This window comes from Sorex fumeus, unplaced genomic scaffold (genome assembly GCF_029834395.1).
Source record: "Sorex fumeus unplaced genomic scaffold, SorFum_2.1 ptg000072l, whole genome shotgun sequence".
Taxonomy (NCBI): domain Eukaryota; kingdom Metazoa; phylum Chordata; class Mammalia; order Eulipotyphla; family Soricidae; genus Sorex; species Sorex fumeus.
This window is the reverse complement of record NW_026606129.1, coordinates 48,383,665-48,404,398: the sequence shown is the minus strand read 5'-3', so window position 1 is coordinate 48,404,398 and position 20,734 is coordinate 48,383,665. Positions and strand designations below refer to the sequence as shown.

The 20,734-nt window shown below is 45.3% G+C and overlaps 1 protein-coding gene across 2 annotated transcripts in view; it reads left to right on the top strand.

Moving 5' to 3' along the window:
* Positions 1–1,971: 1,971 nt before the first annotated feature.
* The window catches only part of SETD2 (SET domain containing 2, histone lysine methyltransferase), a 119,332-nt gene continuing 100,569 nt past the window's right edge, over positions 1,972–20,734 (top strand). The window contains exon 1 of one of the 2 annotated variants that reach the window (XM_056128959.1): positions 1,972–2,170. In XM_056128959.1, coding sequence (XP_055984934.1) covers positions 2,100–2,170 — 71 coding nt within the window. In that variant the 5' untranslated portion in view covers positions 1,972–2,099. The remainder of the gene's footprint in view (positions 2,171–20,734) is intronic. The other variant, XR_008794485.1, reaches the window with a different exon arrangement.

The following is a 20,734-nucleotide window of genomic DNA, read 5'->3' as shown; positions in this document are numbered from 1 at the left end:
CTCTGCACTCAGGGATCACTCCTGGCAGTGCTCAGGGGACCATATGGGATGTCAGGGATTGAACCCTGGTCAGCTGCATGCAAAACAAGTACCCTACCCTCTTTATTATCTCTCTGGCCCTTCAGTTTAGGTTCTTATTGTTTCATACTTACATTTTCTCCTTCATCTCCACCTAAAATTAAAAAAGCTCTCTCTGTCCAATGTTGAAAGTTCCCAATGACACAGGACTCTGCACTATCCTTTCACAGCCTAAAAGATAGCACTGACTGGACACTTCTCAATGAGTGACACTGGGCAAGAAGGTTTAATAATACAACATCTTCTGTGCTATGGGTGATACTCCTACTTTACAGTAAAAGTATGAAAAATTGAAAGCATGAAAAATTGCCATGTGCAACGTCACATAGCTAGAGAGTGGCAGGGCTGGTAACAGTGCCAGGTAGAACTCGTAATCGCTGCACTTCAAGGTCGCAAGTGCTGACTTGCACTGAAGGTTTACAGCTTCACAAATACCTAATTTAATCTTCACAACAGTGAGAGGACCTGCCCACACGGATAGTCTCATTTTACAGAAAGAAGCTAGACTCCAACCAGAGGTTTAACACGCCCTCCTGGCCCAGGATGCCTGCCTAAAGGCCCTAGGGGAGAAAAAAACCAACAGACTCCCAAGTGAGAAACCATGATAGTAAAACACCAACAGGCATCTACAACCAAAACTCTGTGGGGTTTTCTACTTGTGCAGGGAAGACAGGGGACCTAGCAAGGGGGTCTCTTTCATAAGGGCACTAATCCTGTTCATGAGGAATCCACCCTCAGGTCCACTGCCCTCAAAGACCAAGTAATGGGGTGGTGGCTGCATTTCTGCCTGAGAAAGGTGGGAGAGGGCACACATTCTGTCCCAAACCCGATCCCGAGCCACAGACAGACAGACACAGACACAGACACACACAGACACACAGACACACAGACACACAGACACACACACACACGGTTCTTTTTGGAACCCCCACACTTTCAAAATGACCACTTGGGGCCAGAGCGATCAACAGTACCGGGATAAGCACTAGCCTTGCATGCAGCCACGCCGGTTGTATCCTCAGCTCCACGCAGGGTCCCTGAGCCCTGAGCACGCCGGATGTGCCCTCCCCCCATCCCAAAGATCAATTACCATAAACTTTTCAACGCCCGAGAACTTAATCGCTTTAAGTCTCCTCCAAAAATACCTCTTCAAATACTCCTACTTCACGTCGGGTGGCGGGACGCCGCCCCGGGAGGGCCAGGACTCGGCAGGAGAAGGGCTGGGGTGTCCCGGCATTTGGCCTTAGGGGCGACCCCTCCCCCCCCTCCGCCAAGCCCCTGGCCGTCCCCCCCCCACCCCAATTCTCTTCCGGGTTCCCACTTCGGAGCGGGCGGGCGAGAAGAGGCCGCCGCAGGGGCTGGGCGGGCGTGGAGGAGAAAGAAAAGGCAGCGGCAGCGGGAGAGGCTCCGGGGACCCGGCGGCCGCGCTCCCTGCGAGCCCGGAGGCCCCGGGAAAGGGCTGTGCGCGCGAGCGGGCTCCGGGCTGCGGGGAGCGACGTCCTCCGGGGCGACGGGGCAGGAAGCCCGGCGTCCCGGCGGGCACCGGCGGCGGCGGTTCCCCTGGCGTCCGGGGCAAACCACCTCGGGGTGGGCCCGGCGCCGCCTCAGACCCCCCGACCCCCCGCGCCCCGACCTCCGTCAGGTCGGGGCCGGGGCCGGGCCGTTCGCGGCCTGGGGCCCGGGGCTTATTGTTCCGGGGAGCGGCCGCGCCGGGGACCCGCCGAGCGCCCCGGGCCGGCCGCCGCAGCCCGTGCGTGTCTCTTTAAGGGGCCGGGCCTGCGCGGCGGAGGGGCGGGCGGGGTGTGCGTCGCTCCCCGTGTGAGTGTGGGGGAGAGGGCGGCGGGCGGGCGCCGGAGGGAGGGAGGGAGGGCGCGAGCGAGCCAGCGACGCGGGCCGCCCCTGCCGCCGCCGCCGCCGCCGCCGCGGTCGGACCAGCGGCCTCCTCCCCACCCCTCTGTCCCCTCCCTCGCGTCACCCAGCCGCGGGGAGGGGGCTCGCGTCGCTGCCGGCCGCCGCTCCCGATGAAGCAGCTGCCGCCGCAGCCGCCTCCAAAGATGGGGGATTTCTACGACCCGGAGCACCCGACCCCTGAGTAAGTATCAGCTCCGTGGCCGCCTCCAGCCGAACCGAGGGCGGCGCGTCCTGACGGGTGGCGGCGCGAGAGTAACGGGCCGGTCCGCGGGGGACTCGCGCGGGCGCCGGGGGTGGGGGAGCAGGCCCGCGCCGCCGCCTCGGGTCGCCCGGGCCATTCGGCCGCGGGCCGGCGGTTGGGCCCGGCGTTGGCGCCGCTGCTCGCGTCGCCGCGGCGGTTGGACCAGGCCGGTGGGGGAGGGGCGGCCACGGCCTCAGCCGCCGCCGCCGCCGCCGCCACCGCCGCGTCCTCACGGTCCGCAGCGAGCCCGCCGGCCCGAGGCGCTCCGGGAGCCTCCGCGGACTCTCGGCGGCCGGCGCCGGCCCCTCTCTAGGCGAAGGAACTGAGTCCGAGGAGCCGCCGCCGCCCGACCTGGCGAGAGGGCGCCGGCGAGGCTAGGCCTCGAATCCCCGGGCTCGGGTGGAAGCCCAGCCCGTCGCCCGGCTTCCCAGTGACGGCGGCCCCGACCGGAAGGGCCTGGAGCGCGTCACCGGGCTCCGGGCCGCGGAGAGGCCCGCGCTGCCTGTCGGGTTTGGTTTTGCTTCCCCCGCTTCCCCCTGCCTGGAACTCAGTTCCAGCCTCGGAGGGTTTGCGACTGTTCTACGTTCCGCACCTTTGGCGCTGGGGTTTTGTAATGGTGGCGAGGTTTGTGCGGCCCGGCAGTTGAGGTGACACCGAGTTTGTTTTTCCGTCCGAAAATGAAAGCCTCCGGAGGGGCACGCATTCTTCGCCAGATCACGGAATTTGCACACTTTCGGACCCTACTTCCTTGGTAACCGGAACCTCTTGCCTTAAATGGATGACTTTCTTCTTGCGAAGACTAAGTTAAACCGAGAATCCTTTGCGGATTCTCTAAAGAGACTGGTTGAGAAAACTGAAGGGTAGTTCGTGCCCACTAGGACCTTTTGCAGCCTAGGACCTTTCCCCATTTCGCCTGAGGGCTACATAGCTGCTACTGTGTCTGCTTCCCGAGGAGAACTAGCACTCCAAAGTCTGGATTCACTTATTCCCTCCGCCTTCACGAGACTATTGTTTTAAACAGCTATTCCTTAATTCCTTTTGCTGGTATTGGTTGAAGACAGGACTGACGACTGCGCGACTCATTTCAGATTTAACGGTGGATAGAAGTTTCTGATGAAACGGTCACCTGTGCGACTAGGATGTGAGTCCAGGAGATTTGCTCTTTTGACCCTTTTTGCCTTGGCTCTTGTTGGGAACACTTAGCCAAACCTTTTCATCTTGGTTCAGAAATGTCTGAATCTCACTCGACAGTTGTAAGGTTCAATTGCAAATACACAAAAATACACAAAAAGATTCGATGGGTCTGTTGATAATTACCTCAACAGAGTAAGAAATAATTCAGCTTTTCTAAAGATCCAACTCCTACGTATAATAGTGAGTTGTCTCAGCATAGTGTTATCTTTTCATGGATTCTTTCATAAGTTAACGTTTTTCTTAGTAAATTGTTTCGATTTACTGCCCAATCATCAGTCCAGTTAAAATAACTCACAGACTTTGGGTTTCAGACTTGGAAAACCTCAAAAAATGTGTATCATGATCCAGCAAATCCTTATTGAGCTTGTTCTTTACAAAATAACTATGCCAGCCCCCAAATGGGCTAAGTATTAGTGCTACTTTCAGTTCCTTTGATCAGGTGGTTTGATGAAGTGGGGTTTTAAGGACCTTATTATTGCATTTTGGGGATATTATTTTTCATGCTACCTGGAAACTGAACTCAGATGTGCATCCTTAAGAGACATGAGGGGAAGGTGTTAATGTCTAATAAAAGGTCTCATAGTTTTCATTTTCATTTTGATTCCACAGTTTTGGATTTTTGACAGTGATTAAGTTCTGAAGTATATGTGTATATACTTGCACAGACTTAAAGAAGAATTATAAAATACTTTTGGTCAAATTACTTGTAACAACCGGAAGGGCTCTTGATATGCATCACCTGTTTTTCAGATGTGGAAACTGAAACTAGAGAAGAGAAATGACAACAAACCCAGAAATAGTATATATGTCAGTTATTGAATAAACCACTGGAGAGAGAAAGGCAGAATCGTGTAGGGTTAAAGAACTTGCTTCTTATTGCCAGGCAGACTTGGGTTTGAGCACTGGTTAAATCTTGGACCAGTAACTTCATCTCTCTGAACTTAGGTTTTTTCCATCTTTGAAATAGGTATTGTAATGATAGCAACCTCACATGGCTTTTGGGAGGACTGCGTGAGAGTAGTCTGAGCAGCATTTGGCACAGTGTGGCACGTATAAGTAGTTCTCAAACATGAAAAGATTTGAGTAGGCTTGTAGAAGAGGCATGACTAGCGGAAGGATCGACTAACTGCTCATTTTAGTTTAAAATAGTTCTTAGATACATGAAGTTAAGGCATAAAATGTAAATTCAGTTGATTGAAAAGACCACTGAATTCTGATATTCTTTATTTGTTTTTAAACACAGCTGTGAGACATAATTTTTCTATGGCAGGCAGAATTGTGTTTCAGATGGGATGCCTGTAATCAGTTGCGTATCTGCATTAGGTATCTATTGTCAAGCTGACTCAAGGGCAGGTGTTGAGGACACTACTCAGTAAACAAGTCTTAAGGAAAATCTTTTCTATTTTTGTAGTGCTAGGGTTCAAACCAAGGGCCTCATTCATGTAAAAAACAGTTCCTCTGCCATCAAGTTATATTTCTGGCTCCTCAAGGAACTTTGTTTTGGGGCTACACTCAGTGGTGCTGGAATGGGATGAAGGTACTCTGTATAGTGCTTCTGGGTCCTGGGGATTAAATTTGGGCTTCCTGCAAGCACAGCAGGAACTCTTTTTTGGTTTGTTTTTGTTTTGGGCCAGTTTTGGGCCATACTTGGCTGTGTACAGGGCTTACTTCTGATTTTGTATTCAGGGATCACTCCTGGTGGGTCTTGGAGGATCAAATCCTGGTCAGCCGCATACATACATGACAAATACTTTACCAAGAAAACTCTTTAGTGAAAGATAGGCAAGGCACATGCTTTACAAAGATATGCTATTCTTTGAAAATGATGGTATGTCTATTTTGTACCAAATGTGGACACATTAGGGGTGTGGTGTACAAAATAAATTTTTGGTTTTGTCTTTTGGGGCCACACCTCACAATGCTCAGGGGTTTCTCCTGACTCTGCACTGAGGAATCATTCCTGGCAGTGCTTGAGGGAAGGATGCTGGGGATCAGACCCCGGTTGGCCGCATGCAAGGCAAGTGCCCTACCTGCTGTACTATCTCTCCAACCCCCTAAAGTTTGCCCGCATGTGCACTATGATATGAGAATGTTCAGAGGTAAATACTTTGGAAAATGGAGAAAGGTAAAGGGGATTCAAAATTGTTGGGGAAGAGGATGCAATTTCAATTGCGTGAGCCTTTTGCTCCACCCCCCACCTTTCCTTTGTTGTCTTTGTTTCAGTGTCCTAGGGTTGCACACTTGTGGCTCTGGCATCGCACTCAACAAAGGGGGCAGTGCTCTGGGGAGGTGCTGGGGATTAAACCCGAGGTCTCACACCTGCAAGGCTGGCACTCTACTGCTGAGCCACATCCCTGGGCATAAGGTGAGCTTTCTGTTGTTATTGTTTGGGGGTCAGACCTGGCGATGCTCAGGGGTTACTCCTGGCACTGTACTCAGGACTCACTCACTCAGGGGACCATATGGGATGCTGGGAATCAAATCCAGGTTGGGCGCATGCAAGGCAAGCACCTTAGCCACTATACTATCTTTTCCACCCCAACGTGAGCTTTTATGAGAGTGATATTTGACAGTGAGAGTGGAGTGGCATGTTAATATCCAGAGGATGAAAGGAGCATTTTAAGTAGGAGCAATAGTTTTTTTTTTCATTTTTTATAATTTTATTTATTGAATCACCATGAGAGCAGTTACAAAGCTTTCGCAGGGCTCCTAAGTCTCGGTCATGCAATGAAACACCCGTACCTTCACCAGTGCCCATTCTCCACCCCCACCAACCCCAGTGTACCTCCGTCCCACACCCTCTCCCTACCTGTGGGGCAGATGGTTTCCACATTACTCTCTCTCTACTTTGATCACATTCAATATTTCGACACCAGACCCACCATTATTATCTGAGATTTTACCCCAACACTCAGATCTGCTGAAAAGGCAACAGTAGACAATTTGTGTTACTATTGCTGGTTATGAATAACATATGATGTTGAGTGGCTGCAGTAGGGCCATGTGGTTTTGAAATTCTGAAATTTTAACACTTAAATCTGGAGGGATTTCTGCCAAAAGCCACTGGGTTTCAAGATTTGCTCCTGAGTCTCTGGGATCATGGCCGTTGAGCAGCTTGATCAGGAGCCAGAGAGGCTGTTTGCGGGCGATAACTTGGGGTCTCATTGGGATGGGGAGACCAGGACCGGCTCCACACCCATCCTGTGAGGCCCAACAAGTTTCGTCACTGCGGGCCCAGGCCTGACTTGTCCAGTGGCCTCTGGAGGATGACGGCCACTGAGCCCCCAAGGGGGAGCAGGCAGAGGGACAACACCCTTTCCCCCTAGGGTGGCCCGGCGACAGTAACCTACTGTGTGATCCGGACGCATTTCTGCCAAAAGCTGCTGGGTTTCGAGATTTGTTTCTGAGTCTCTGGGATCATGGCCATTAAGCAGTTCAATCAGGAACCAGAGAGGCCATGCCTCCAATTATATAGCTGAGCCGGAGGTGGTTTGTGGGTGTTTCCCACATACCTAAATTTTGGCTGTTTACTTTCTTGGTAAACTTTGTCCCAAGTTTTTGGCGTCTGGCCAAAGGCACAGCAGCAATTTTGGGGTATCTGGAAGTCTGAAGGCGCCATCAGGCTGCTAATGCACTTGCCTCACAGGTACAGATTGACCTGCTGGAGGCACCATATCCCCTAGGAGCAATAGTTATGAGGCATTGAAGCCATAGTTTGTTCTGCCTTCTCTGTCTAGAATGGAATGAACAAAAAAAAAGTATAGTAAATTAGAACTGGGTGGGGTACAGATTTCAAAGGGCTCCTAAAACTTAGCTTCTTTTTGTTTCTTTGTGTATGTTTTGGGTCACATGGAACAGTGCTCAAGGCTTACTCCTGGCTCAGGAGACAATATGGGGTGCTGGGGATTGAGCCTGGGTTGACTGAATGCAAGGCAAAAATGTCCAGCCTTAGGCCTAGCTTAAACTGGTTCTCAACTGAGATTACATAACTGAATGTGGGAGTTGTGAAAAAAAAAGAAAGAAACTTAAGAAAATTGTTTTTGGGCCTGAGAGATAAAGGCGTTAAAGCACTTTCCATATGAGCTGCTGACCCTGATTGGATCCCTGGCACTGGATATGATTCTTTGTAAACAGCCAGAAGTGAAACCTGAGCACCACTGGGGGTATCCCCCAAAGCAGTAATAAAAATTATTTTAAAATTCTCTATGACTTATCAGTAAGTACTTGATTTGTGTTGTTACTTTTTCATATCTGTATAAACTTAGGGTTGCACAAAGGTGGTTGTTTTTTTGTTTTTTTTTTTTTGTTTTGTTTTTGCTTTTTTGGGCCACATATAGCAGTGCTCAGGGGTTATTCCTGGCTCTGCACTCAGGAATTAGTCCTGGTGGTGCTTGGGGGGATCATATGTGATACTGGGGATCGAACCTGAGTCAGCAATATGCAAGGCAAATGCCCTGTCTGCTGTACTATTTGTCCAGGTTACACAAAGTTTTAAGAAGTCCTGACCCATAGTGCCATTGTTAAAATTTTTTTCTGAGATATCAGTGAAGAAGTGGTGTGGTTTTCAGGAAGATTACTCAGTTTTCATGGGGAAACAACAGTAGAAACAGGAAGACTTGTAAGGAATCTAGTAATCTAGGAAAGGGATGCTGGTAGCAAAGGGGATAAGAACGTGTAAAAGAGTTGGAGTTTGAATTTTTTTGTTTTAGTTTTTAGGCCACACCCAACAATGGTCAGGGTTTACTCCTGGCTCTGCACTCAGTGATCACTCTTGTGATCACTCACTGTTCCATCTGGCTAGGCTCATCAAATCGTATGGGGTCCTGGAGACCAAACTTGGGACCACATGCAAGGCAAGCATCTTACCCGCTGTACTGTTTCTCCAGCCACAATATATTTTGAAGATCAAACCATTATGCTTGTTGATAGCTCAGATGTGTTTCGTGAGAGGGGAGTTAAAGGATAATTCCAAGGGGTTTGTTCTAAGCAATAGAAAGATACGGTTATTATCATCAGCTAAGATATGAATGTGAGAAGAACAGGTTTGGGAAATAGATCAAATTTACTTTTTGGCATGCTAAGTTTAAATTGTCTACTAGATACTTAGATTGAATTAATATCCAAGACTGGAGTTCAGGGCAGAGACCTGACCCAGAGATAAACGCTTTTAGATACCTCTCCCCCCCCCCCCCCTTTGTGTAGAAAGAAATGGACCCAGGAGGTGTGTTATAGAGCAGTGATTTTTCAGTCTTTTTATACCTGCTATTTGGCACTGGTTTGTGGAGCAGCAATTGAAAACCACTACTGTGGATGTTTTAACATGGCTAATTTCTATAAACTTAGGGTGAAAATCACTTCTTCAGTAACCTTTAGTTGGAAATTGAACCCAGGTTGACAGCACGGAAGGCAAGCTCCCTACCTGCTATACTATCTCTCTAGCCCCTTTACATTTCTTTTAATTACTAATGTAGATAGCAAACATCAGTTCTATTAACAGTACCTTTGATTTTAGTATTGGTATAAAAAACATTTTAGCAAAATATTTTAGTTATTGTAGATACCTAAAATTATATTCATTACATCGAAAGCGGGTAGGGCGTTTGCCTTGCACGCAGGTGACTCGGGTTTGATTCCTCCATCCCTCTCAGAGAGCCCGGCAAGCTACCGAGAGTATCTTGCCTGCACAGCAAAGCTTGGCAAGCTGCCTGTGACATATTCAATATGCCAAAAAACAGTAACAACAAGTTTCACAATTTGTTGTGAGATGTTACTGGTGCCCGCTCGAGCAAATTGATGAACCTTGGGAGGACAGTGCTACATCAAAATTACAGTAGATTTGATGATTCACCACTAAATTGTTATGAAGTGTTTATATTACAGCACATTTTCTTTTTTTTGTTTGTTTGTTTGTTTGTTTGTTTTGGGTTACACCCGGTGATGCACAGGAGTACTCCTGGTTCATGCACTCAGGAATTACTCCTGGAGGTGCTGGGGGACCATAATGGGATGCTGGGAATCGAACCTAGGTCGGCTGCGCACAAGGCAAATGTCCTACCCGCTGTGCTATTGCCCCAGCCTTGCACATTTTCATTTTGGGGGTGCTTGGGATGCTCCTGATTTGATATGGTGCTCAGGGGACCACATGGTGCTAGGACTTGAATCTGGAATCTCACTTGTGTGACTCCACATGGGAGGCAAGTTCTCTACTACTGAGCCATGTCTCTGGCCCCAACTTTTGGGTTTTCTTTTTTTTTTTTCCTTTTTGGGTCACACCTGGTGATGCACAGGGGTTACTCCTCGCTCTGCACTCAGGAGTTACTCCTCGCAGTGCTCGGGACCATATGGGATGCTGGGAACCGAACCCGGGTCAGCCGCGTGCAAGGCAAACGCCTTACCCGCTGTGCTATCTCTCCAGCCCCGGGTTTTCTTAATATCAAGTTTAATTTGGTCTTCTTTGTAACACGTATTCTGTTTTATGCATTTAAAAATAATAAGCTGGAAGGAATCCACAGCCTTCATCAGACTGCCAAAATGTTCCAGGGCACAAAAAAAGGTTAAACCCTTAGTTTTTAGTAGCTTTATAAACCTAGCTAAATCATGACCGTGTGCCTTCGGGTCCTTATTTATAAAGTAGGAATCATAATAGTATTTTTTGCAGAGGGTTTCATAAGGGAATACTTAAGATAGGACTGGCGTGGTGGTGCAGTGGTTAGGGCATTTGTCTTTGTATGTGGTCAACCCAGGTTTGATCCTTGGCACCCCATATGATCCCTTGAGCCCTCCAGGAATGATCCCTGAGCACAGAGCCAGGAGTCAGCCCTGAGAACCACCAGGTGTGTGCCAATTCCCCTCCTTTCCCCTTGCCCACCAATAAAAAGAATTAGGATAGTGTTAGCCTTTACTAGTATTGCATGAAAATGTATAGTTAGGAAGAATATTACTTATAATATACCATGGTAAAGGATAGTAAATTTGGCAAAAATAAATCTTAATAGCTGGGAGGTAATTTGAGCATACTCAAAATAACAAAGTAGTGATGATGCTCAGATTTCCATATTTCACCCTAGTTTTAGTGGGATAGAGATGCCATAGGAAGCCAATTAAAAGTATAATGTGACCAGATTCTACATTTGGTCTGAGTCTTTGTACTCAGTAAATTAGTGGGGAAATAAAAACGTTTTTAAGAGAAGGCTTTTTATTGATTGAGATATGGGTTCTCTTTTTTAGGCTGCTGAGGTACATAGCAAGCTAAAATAGTACTTGGTGTTTCCTGGTATGAAAATGATCTATAAAGTAATATTTTTTTTTTTGCTTTTTATATTTTTGGGGGGTCACACCCGGCGATGCACAGGGGTTACTCCTGGCTCTGCGCTCAGGAATTACTCCTGGCAGTGCTCAGGGGACCATATGGGATGCTGGGGATTGAACCTGGGTCGGCCGCGTGCAAGGCAAACGCCCTACCAGCTGTGCTATTGCTCCAGCCCCTAAAGTAGTATTTCTTAGCCTTTTTTCTAACACTGGCCTTCTTCTGATCTTGTTTGCTTCTTGTGGCTCCTTTTTTGTGGCATTTGGCTTCCTGGTCTTATATTGTGTCCCTCCTCATCCCACATTTATAGGGCATTCCCCTTTGGTTCCCTTGAAATAATCTGGGGCCGTATTGGAAGCCATATTGCCCTGGTTGAGAAATGATGGGTTTGAGACTACCTCTCCTGTATTCATGTCCTTCTTTGCTTGTACCTTTTCTAGATTTCTGGACTCACCATTCTTCTGTTGAAACATTGTATCTTTAGAAAGGTATTAAGCTTCTATTGATATTAGTTGTGTTTTCTCAATGTGTTTTTTCAAACTGCCAATATTTTTTTAATTAAGTCACCAGCTTAATTTAAAAAATAATTAAAAAAAATTAAGATACACAGCTGCAAAGCTGTTCATGATCAGGTTTCAGTCATACAATGATTCAACACCTATCCCTCCACAAGTGTCCATTCCCACCACCAACTGGGGTCCAGTTGCCAAGAAATGTTTTATAAGAGTGTCTTGTGAGTTGCATTTGCCTAATTTCTTTTGTGCTGCTTTCTGCTACTTTTCCCTGTATTAACTATTCTCCCATTAAAAAACCTGTGACTTTAAAAAACCGGGGCCACAAAGATAGTACAGTGGATAGGAACTTGCCTTGCACATGGCTGACCCAGGTTCAATCCCTGACATTCCATATGGTCCCGCATCTCCACCAGGAATAATTCCTGGCACAGAGCCAGGCATAAGTCTTGAGCACCGCTGGGTGTGACCCCAAAACCAGAAAGCTTCAAATGCTTTGGGCTGGAGATACAGTATAGAAGGGAAGGCACTTGTCTTGCGTGTAGCTGACTACTTCAAATTCAGTCACCACATACCATATACTGAGCACTGCCAGTGATCATTCCTGAGCACAGAGCCAGGAATAGCCCTTAAGCACAGGTGGGTGTCACCTAAATACCAAAACGAAAAAGAACAACCCTACAACCAGATGCATTATAATTTTCTCTGGGGTGAAGATTAAGGTTTGGACCATTATACTTTACTCTTTTACAGGTACTTAAAATTTTTCTTGACCTTTGGTATTTGGTGGTGGTCTTGGCAAAACCTGGACAGCCTGGGTTAAAGAATAAATTGACCAGCTTCATCATCATTTCTGTTCTTTCAGAGTAATATATTTTTTATTGTGGTAAGAACTATATTGTAAGATTCTGGAACGCAACTCATATTGGACACTAAGCTATTTATGCTTAGAATCATAAAAATCAGGTATAGAATTTTTTTTCTGAGAAATTCGCTCTTGATAGAGGTTGGTAGGGGAACAAAGTCTTTTAAAAAAAATTTCAAACTCGCTGGGAAGTTGTAGTAATAGTATGTTGAATCCCCATATCTTTTCATTAGAATCAGTAATCAAAATTTTGCCACATTTGCTTTATATTTTTTTACGTTTCTTTTTGTGTTTTTGTTTTTGAGCTACACCCAGAGATGTTTAGGGGTTATTCCTTCCTCTGCACTCATTACTCCTGATGGTGCTCCGGGAATCATATGGGATGTCTGGGATCAACCCCTTGTTGGATTTGTGTAAGGCAAGCACTATACCTGCTGTACTATCTCTCTGGCCCCATGCTTTATATTTCTATATTAAAAATATATTTTTTGCTTGTTTTGGTGTTTGGGACAAATCTAGTTGTGCTCAGGACTTGTTGCTAGCTCTGTACTCAGGGATCACTCCTGGTGGACTCAGGGGACCACATGGAATCTTGGGAATCAAACCCAGGTTGGCTGCATGAAAGGCAAGCACCCTACCTGCTGTACTCTCTCCAGCCCCTGGTAATATGTTTTAAGTTATATCTTGTTTTGTGTTTTGTGTTGGGGATCATTAAACTCCAAGGCATACAAACTACCACATAGTGAGCTATATTGCAGGGCAAATGATTTTTTAAATTACCAAAACAAATAATAATTGTTTTTGTTTGTTTCTTTTTGTGTCACACCTACAGGGGTTACTCCTGGCTCATACACAGGAATTACTCCTGGCGGTGCTTGGGGGACTATATGGGATGCTGGGATTTTTTTTTTTTCTTTTTGGGTCACACCCAGCGATGCACAGGGGTTACTCCTGGCTCTGCACTCAGGAGTTACTCCTGGCAGTGCTCAGGGGACCGTATGGGATGCTGGGAATCAAACAAGGGTCGGCTGCATGCAAGGCAAACGCCCTACCCGCTGTGCTATTGCTCCAGCCCCTGGGATGCTGGGAATTGAACCTGGGTCGGCCACATGCAGGGCAAACGAGCTACCTGCTGTGCTATTGCTCCAGCCCCACAAATAATAATTGAAAAAGGGTAAGGTAGCATCCATGTTTATAGAGGAATAGGTAAAAATTCTTCTTTAACGTCCTTTCCCTGCCTCCACCCTTCATTCCCACATCAAAGAAGTAATTATTAATTTCATGGTTTCTTTCAAGACCTTTTTTTAATTATAATTATTATTGTTTTGATTTGGGCCACACCTTGTGATGCTCAGGGGTAACTCCTGGCCGTGCTCCATATAGTATGCTAGAGATCAGACCCAGGTCAGCTGCATGCAAAGCACTTTATCTTCTGTTCAAATTTCATTATTATTCCTTCCCCTTTTATTGTTGATGGCAATGATCAGGGATTGCACATGTGCTAGATTATGCCACTCACATATTTAGTTGTGGTTTTCATTAGGAGTCGCATATCAGTGCTTGCCTGTTCAGCTCACTGAGTTTCACTCTCACTCAGCTGCTGTGTTTTATGTGCTTGCCAAAGTGTGTGCTCTTCCTTAAGGCACGCAAGTTATGGTTATGATGCTCAGGTTCACTACGGTGCTACACATATGCTCACCAGAGGTTCAGAGGTTGTACTTTCTGGCTGTGGCACTTACATATCTTTCTTTATTAAATTTCATTTATTTTTTATTGAATCACTGAGATAGACCCTTACAAAGCATAATTAGATTTCAGTCATACAGTATTCCAACACCCATCCCTCCACCAATGTACATTTCCCAGCACCAGTGTCCCCAGATTCCCTTCCATCAGCATGTAAACATATTTTAGTTGTCGTGCTTACAGGGACTATCCCCTCCCCTGGGGGGGGGTGGGTTTTTTTGAGGAGGAAGGCTGTGGCACTCCCCCCCCCTTCCCGCTTTTCAGATTTTGTTCTACATGCAACTTCTGGCTCTGCACTGAGGAATTACTACTGGTAGTGCTTGGGAAACCTTATGGGATGCTGGGGATTGAACCTGGGTCTGGCATGTGCAAAGCAAGCACCCTACCCCCTCTACTATCTCTCCGGCTCCAGGATTGTAACCCTCTTGATGGTATTTGCACACAATTACAGTGCAGCTTGAAATCATTTTGTACATTCTTGGTGCATGTGGGATACTGAAGATAAACTTAGACTTCAACACTTGCAGGGCCGGCACTCCAAGCCTCTATGTATTCCTGTGGGTCATCTTTGTTTAATGTTTTCACGTAGTGGTGTCATTTTACGGCACATATCATCCTGCCCTTTTTTTTTTAATGGAATATTTTTGGGGGGTTGGAGTGATAGTACATGGGTAGGGCATTTGCCTTGCATGCGACTGAACTGGGCTTGATCCCTGGCATCCCGTATGGTCTCTCAAGCACCACCAGTAGTAAATCCTGAGTGCAGAGCCAGGAGTATTGCCTGAGCATCAGCAGGTGTGATCCAAATAAAGGAACATTCAGATTTTTGTTTTTCATAATGGAGTTTAATTTTTGTTCTTTTTTGGGGGGTGGTGGTGGCAGGGGATTCTTCCCAGTAGGTTAGGAGCCACTCAGACTGCATCTGACAGTGCTCAGGAGGCCCCGTGTTGCTAGGGATCTAATCTGGGGACATGTACATTCCAGTCTTGTATTTCAGCCCTTTGAGCTATCTCCCTACCCCTGATTCTTCACTTTGTCTTAGTCCAATTGGTGAGGTAGTCCAAGTTAACATAATTTTAGGACTTTAACTCATTAAATTTTAGACAGATCGACAGGTCACATGTAGCATTGAGCTTTTATTATTATTATTATTATTATTTTGCTTTTTTGGGTCACACCTGGTCCAAACAGGGGTTCCTCCTGACTCTGCACTCAGGAATTACCCCTGACAGTGTTCAGGGGACCATATGGGATGCTGGGAATTGAACCCGGGATGACTGCGTGCAAGACAAACTCCCTACCCGCTATGCTATTGCTCCAATACAGCTTTTATTATTTATGAGAGAATGTGGGATGCTAAAGGGAAATCATTTCTCACTACTCATACTAAGAAATTGAAATTCTAATTTAATGATTCTCTGAGGTTTGTATTATTCAAGATCGACTTTAATTCTTTTTTTGGGGGTCAGATTTGGGCCATAGCTGGTAGTACTCAGAGTTCACTCCAGTAGTGCTAGGGATCACTCCTGGTGGTATTCAGGATTAAACCAGATTAAACCATTAAACCATATGCAAGACAAGTGCTTTTACCTCGGCACTATTTATCTAGTCCCTCAAGTTTATTTTAAAACAGACACATATCGCATATGGTCCTTTAAGCACTGCCAGGAGAGACCCCAAAGCACAAAGCATAAGCCCTGAGCACCACCAGGTATGGCCCAAAAACAAAATACACCAAAAAAAGGAAACTTATACTGAGTTTGGGTTTTTTTTTTGGTGGTTTTCCCCTCCCCTCCCCCCACTTTTTCTTCTTTTTTTTTTTTCTTTTCCACACCTGGCAAGGCTTTTGGGGGTCTACTTGGAATGCCAGGAATCGAACCCAAGTCAGCCTTGCGACTGTACTATCTCTCCAGCCCCCAATAAGGAAATTCAAAGCGTGACCTTAGCTCAACTGAAGTTTTCACTAGCAGTGTATACCTTCTTTCCATTTTCAGATCTCTCTTTTTTTCTTTTGCTTTTTGGGCCACACCCGGCGATGCACAGGGGTCACTCCTGGCTCTGCACTCAGGAATTACTCATGGTAGTGCTCAGGGGACTGTATGGGATCCTGGGACTTGAATCTGGGTTGGCCACATGCAAGGCAAATACCTGCTGTGCTATTTCTCTGTCCCACTCAGATCTCTCAATCTGTAATAGTCCCTTCTGTTTGCAGTATTTTGGAGACTGCTAATTATACAGGCTTCCTTTTCATAGTAGACTTACTGGTTACCTATTATATATTGTGTCAGGGTCGTGTATCAGGTTGTCTTAGTGATGTCAGAATTGATCAGTGGATTCTGGTGTAGTCAGTCTAATCTATCCATTACAGTTTTCCATCAGCCTTTTCACCTCCTGATTTTAGATGGCATTGATGATGATTATTCCCAGATACATTTCAGTAGCTTCATAAAATAGTGATTCTTTTTTCTTTTTATAATTTCATTAACTCTTATTTGCTGGATATTTACAAAAATATTTCTTTTCAATTCTTTAATATCCTGGGAATACATTTCATATAGAAAATGTAGGGGAGGGGCTGGAGTGATAGTACAGTGGGTAGGGTGTTTGCTTTGCATCCCATATAGTTCCCCGAGCTCTGCCAGGAGTAATTTCTGAGTGCAGAGCCAAGGAGTAACCCCTGAACATCGTCAGGTGTGACCCAAAAATAATTAAAAAAAAATATAGGGGAAATTTGGTTCTTTCCTTTGATAGTGAAGAAATGTTTTGTAATATACATATTTTGTATTTATATTACATTGTATGTATATGTATGTATATTTGTATGTGTATATATTCAAGACATTTCAAGTAATGTCTTGAAATATACATATATCACAGGTGACCATTGAGGATTCCCTACTGACATTCCTTTCATTGCTGCTGTCGTTTCAATGACCAGGAATTAACACACTTGATTGTGTTGCTCACACACTTGACTGTGGTGCTCACCAGGAGTTAATACATATTAATTGTAGTGTTGCATACATTTTGGCTGTAATGATTACTGAGTACCGCTCAGTTATGCTTGTCAAAGGTCATAATTTTAGTTATGATCCTAGCATACACCTGGCTGTTCTCTGGAGCGTTCACATTCTGTGGAGACACTGGGGTATCCTAAATAGAGTCTACTTGTCACATGTGACAGCAGCGGGAACAGAACTTACAACTTCAGTGTAGGTGCTTTCCCTCAGACCCGTCCAATGTAAATTTTATTTTTTAAATTGTGTTTTAGGCTACATCCAATGGTGCTCATGGATTACTTCTGACTCTGCACCTAGGAACCACTCCTGGTAGGGTTTTGGGGGACCTTAGGGTGGTGCTGGTTTGGGCATTTGCAAGGCAAGCACCTTACCCACTATACTGTCCTGGCCCTATTTACTTGGTTTTTAAGCCATACCAGTGGTGCTTAAGAGTGACCCTTGCTGTGCTTAGGAGACTGAATGTGGTGCCTGGAATATGAACCTGTTTGGAGGGATTCAAGGGCTCTCCAGTGTGAATATTTTTTTTGGGGGGGGTGGGGGATCACATGTGGAGGCTATCAGGACTTATTCCTGGCTTTGTGCTCAGGAATCATTCTGCTGTGGCTTCGGGGACCAATAGTTTATTATTAAACCCTCCAATGTAGATTTTTTTTATTTAGCTTATTAAAATTTGTATGTTTGCTGTACTTCTTCATGTTGCACTACTTTTTGTGTTCAGAAAGTCCCCTTCATGTCCTTTTGTACATTACTATAATGTAGTAATCTTTGATCATTTCTTGTCCATAGCTCCATAGTTCATTTGTATACTACCTCACTCTTGGAATCAGTTGTTGCTTCTGTGTGCATAGGTTTCTTTTAGTGGGAATTATATTTAGAGACCATAATTGAGAGACAAGTTAATGTTACTATGACTGTCACTGTCATTGTCACTGTCCTCTCGTTCATCGATTTGCTGGAGCGGGCCCAGTAACATCTCCGTTGTGAGACTTGTTGTTACTGTGTTTGGCATATTGAATACGTCAAGGGTAGCTTGCCAGGCTTTGCTGTGGGGGCAAGATACTCTCAGTAGCTTGCTAGGCTCTCCGAGAGGGGCAGAGGAATTGAACCTGAGTCGGCCAGGTTGGCCGCATGCAAGGTAAACACCCTACCTGCTGTGCTCTCGCTGCTATGACTACTGGGTTATAAATGTGCTTAAGCCTTTAGTAAAACGTTAAGGATATATTCTTTGTTAGTTTTTTTGGTGTTTATTATTATTATTATTATTAGAAAAACTAGTTTAGGGACCAGAGCAATAGAAGTGGGTAGGACACTTATCTCGCACATGATTGGCTGGGGTTTGATCCCTCGAGCCCCATATGGTTTCCTGAGCAACACCAGGAATAATCCCTGAGCATAGAGCCAGGAGTAAGGTCAGAGCACTGCCTGGTATGGCACCAAAACCAAAAGTGAAAAAAAAAACCCCAACAATAACAACCCCCCCCCCCCCAAATAACAAAAACCCCTCCAGTTCATACTCAACTTTCTTAATTTGTATCTTGAATTTTTGTTTCACAGCTTCTCTTTGAGGGCCAGAGAGTTGGTACAATGACTAGAGCGTTTGCCTTGTGCAAGACTGACCCAGGTTTGATCCCTGGAATCCCATATGATCCCCTGAGCACCATCAGGAACGATTCCTTAGTGCAGAGCCAGGAGTAATGTTACCTCTGAGAACTGCTGGATGCTTGTGGCCGAAAAAACCATCCAACCAAAAAAAGATCCCAGAACCCTTTTCTTTGAAGTTGAAAAACCTAATAGTAATGGGATATTTTGGTACATACGAGTTTTATCAATATAAAGTAGTAAAACTACTACATAGTTTAAAATTTAGGGTGTGGGAGAAGGTTGAGCCACTCTCAGGAGGTGCTTGGGGACCGTTCCAGACTTTGTTCTCAGGGGTTATTCTCTGTAGTGCTTGGGTGACCGTGTGTGGTGCAAGCACCACAAATCCTGTTCTGTCTCACTGATCCCGGTTTAATACTGTTTTTTGAGCCACATCTGGGAGTGCTCAGGGCTTACTCCTGACTCTGTGCTGAGGGATCACTCTCCCGGCAGGCCTTGGGGCACCATATGTGGTGCTGGGAATTGAACTCCAGTAGGCTGGATGCAGGACAAGTGCCCTTCCTATTGTCCTATTCCTCTGACATCCCTTCCTCTCCCAATTTTAAGATTTATTTTTTGCCCACGGGTTAAATTCCAGTAAGGAATATACTGACTGTCTATAGTTTTGTTTGCTTTAGCTATTCATTCTTTATGTTAATCACAACCCAGTTTGGTACAGTTCATATAGTTTGAATTTCTAGAAATAATTTTTTTACTTTGTCCCTTTAAAAATGCAACACTTTACACAATTCTTAAGTTCCTTTAATAAAAAGGTAGAGATAGTTTCCTGTTCTCTTTACTATTTATTAGTTTTTAATTTCTTGGTATCTTTGAATCTTTTTTGTTTGTTTGTTTTGCTTTTACATCGCTGGTTACACCCAGTGATGCTCAGGGGTTCCTCCTGGCTCATGCACTTAGGAATCACTCCTGGAAGTGCTCGGGGGACCAGATGGGATGCTGGGGATAGAACCCGGGTCAGCTGTGCGCAAGGCAAATGCCCTATCCGCTGTGCTACCTCTCCAGCCCCATTTCTTGTTATCTTTGGGAGTAACATTTAGCATTATGGACGGCTCCCAGCAGTGCTTGGAGGACCATGTGCTAGAGGTTGAATCTGGGCTCTAACATGGAAAGCTTGGGCTCAGCACTTTGAGCATTTCCTTTATCATTACCATTTCTTTTAATATGTAATATTTGTTTCATTTTGGCCAAGTCTTCTGTTTTACATTTTCTAAAGATAAGCATACTTAACATGTTGTATGTATCTTCCTTGTTTCACTCAACAGAATATTCTGATCATCATTCCAGAGTAATATACAGGGATCTTCATCATTAGTTGTAAAGTTGCATACTTTACAGTTATTCAGCAATATTTTTGTTTTGGTTTTGGAGTCATACCTAGCTGTACTCAGGACTTATTCTTGTCTGCACTCAGGGATCACTCCTGGACAGGACCTGGAGACCCTGTGGAGTACGGGGGATCAAACCCAGGTTGTCCATGTGCAAGGCAAATCTCTTCCTGCTGTACTATCCCTCAAACCCCATTTAGCCACTATTGATGGACAAATACATTATTTCTAGTCTTGCTGTCAGCTGAGTAACCTTTGCATTCCTCCTCCTTCCTTTGTTACTGTTGTGATGGTGTGGAGTTGGATCAGGTTTCAGTGCTCTTTGTATTCCTTTAGTTGTAGTGCTTATAATGTTTACTGGCCAGGGTCAAAAAAATTTTTTTGAGGAGGGGATACTTAACAGGTGCTGTACCCGTTTAGTTGCGCTTTCACACACCTGGCAGTGGTTAGCCAGAAATTGTTTGCTGCTGCCTTCAGGTATCACTGATAGCAGAACTGCTAGAATCATTTTCACTCGATTGAATTTTCAGTCAAACGGTAGGCATTCTAGAGCTAGGAGTTATCCCTGGATTCATCCTTTGAATTTTATATTAACCTTATGTTTTGCTCACGAAATGAGTATTTCGTACATCGTTTTTCACTCTGGTCCAGCATTATCATTGACACACCTTGCAAGACCTTGCAAGTGTTTCAGGGATTTTGTTTTGGGAATAAATATCTTTGCCTTGCTTTGTATTGTATTTGTGCTAGATGTGTAAACTTTCCCCAAAAACCAAGTAAATAGATGGTATTTTGTTTATATTTAAAGATTCGTTTCTCAAGAAAACTTCATTTTCAAAGAAAAAAAAAAACCATAAGAAATAAGACAAAAAAGAAA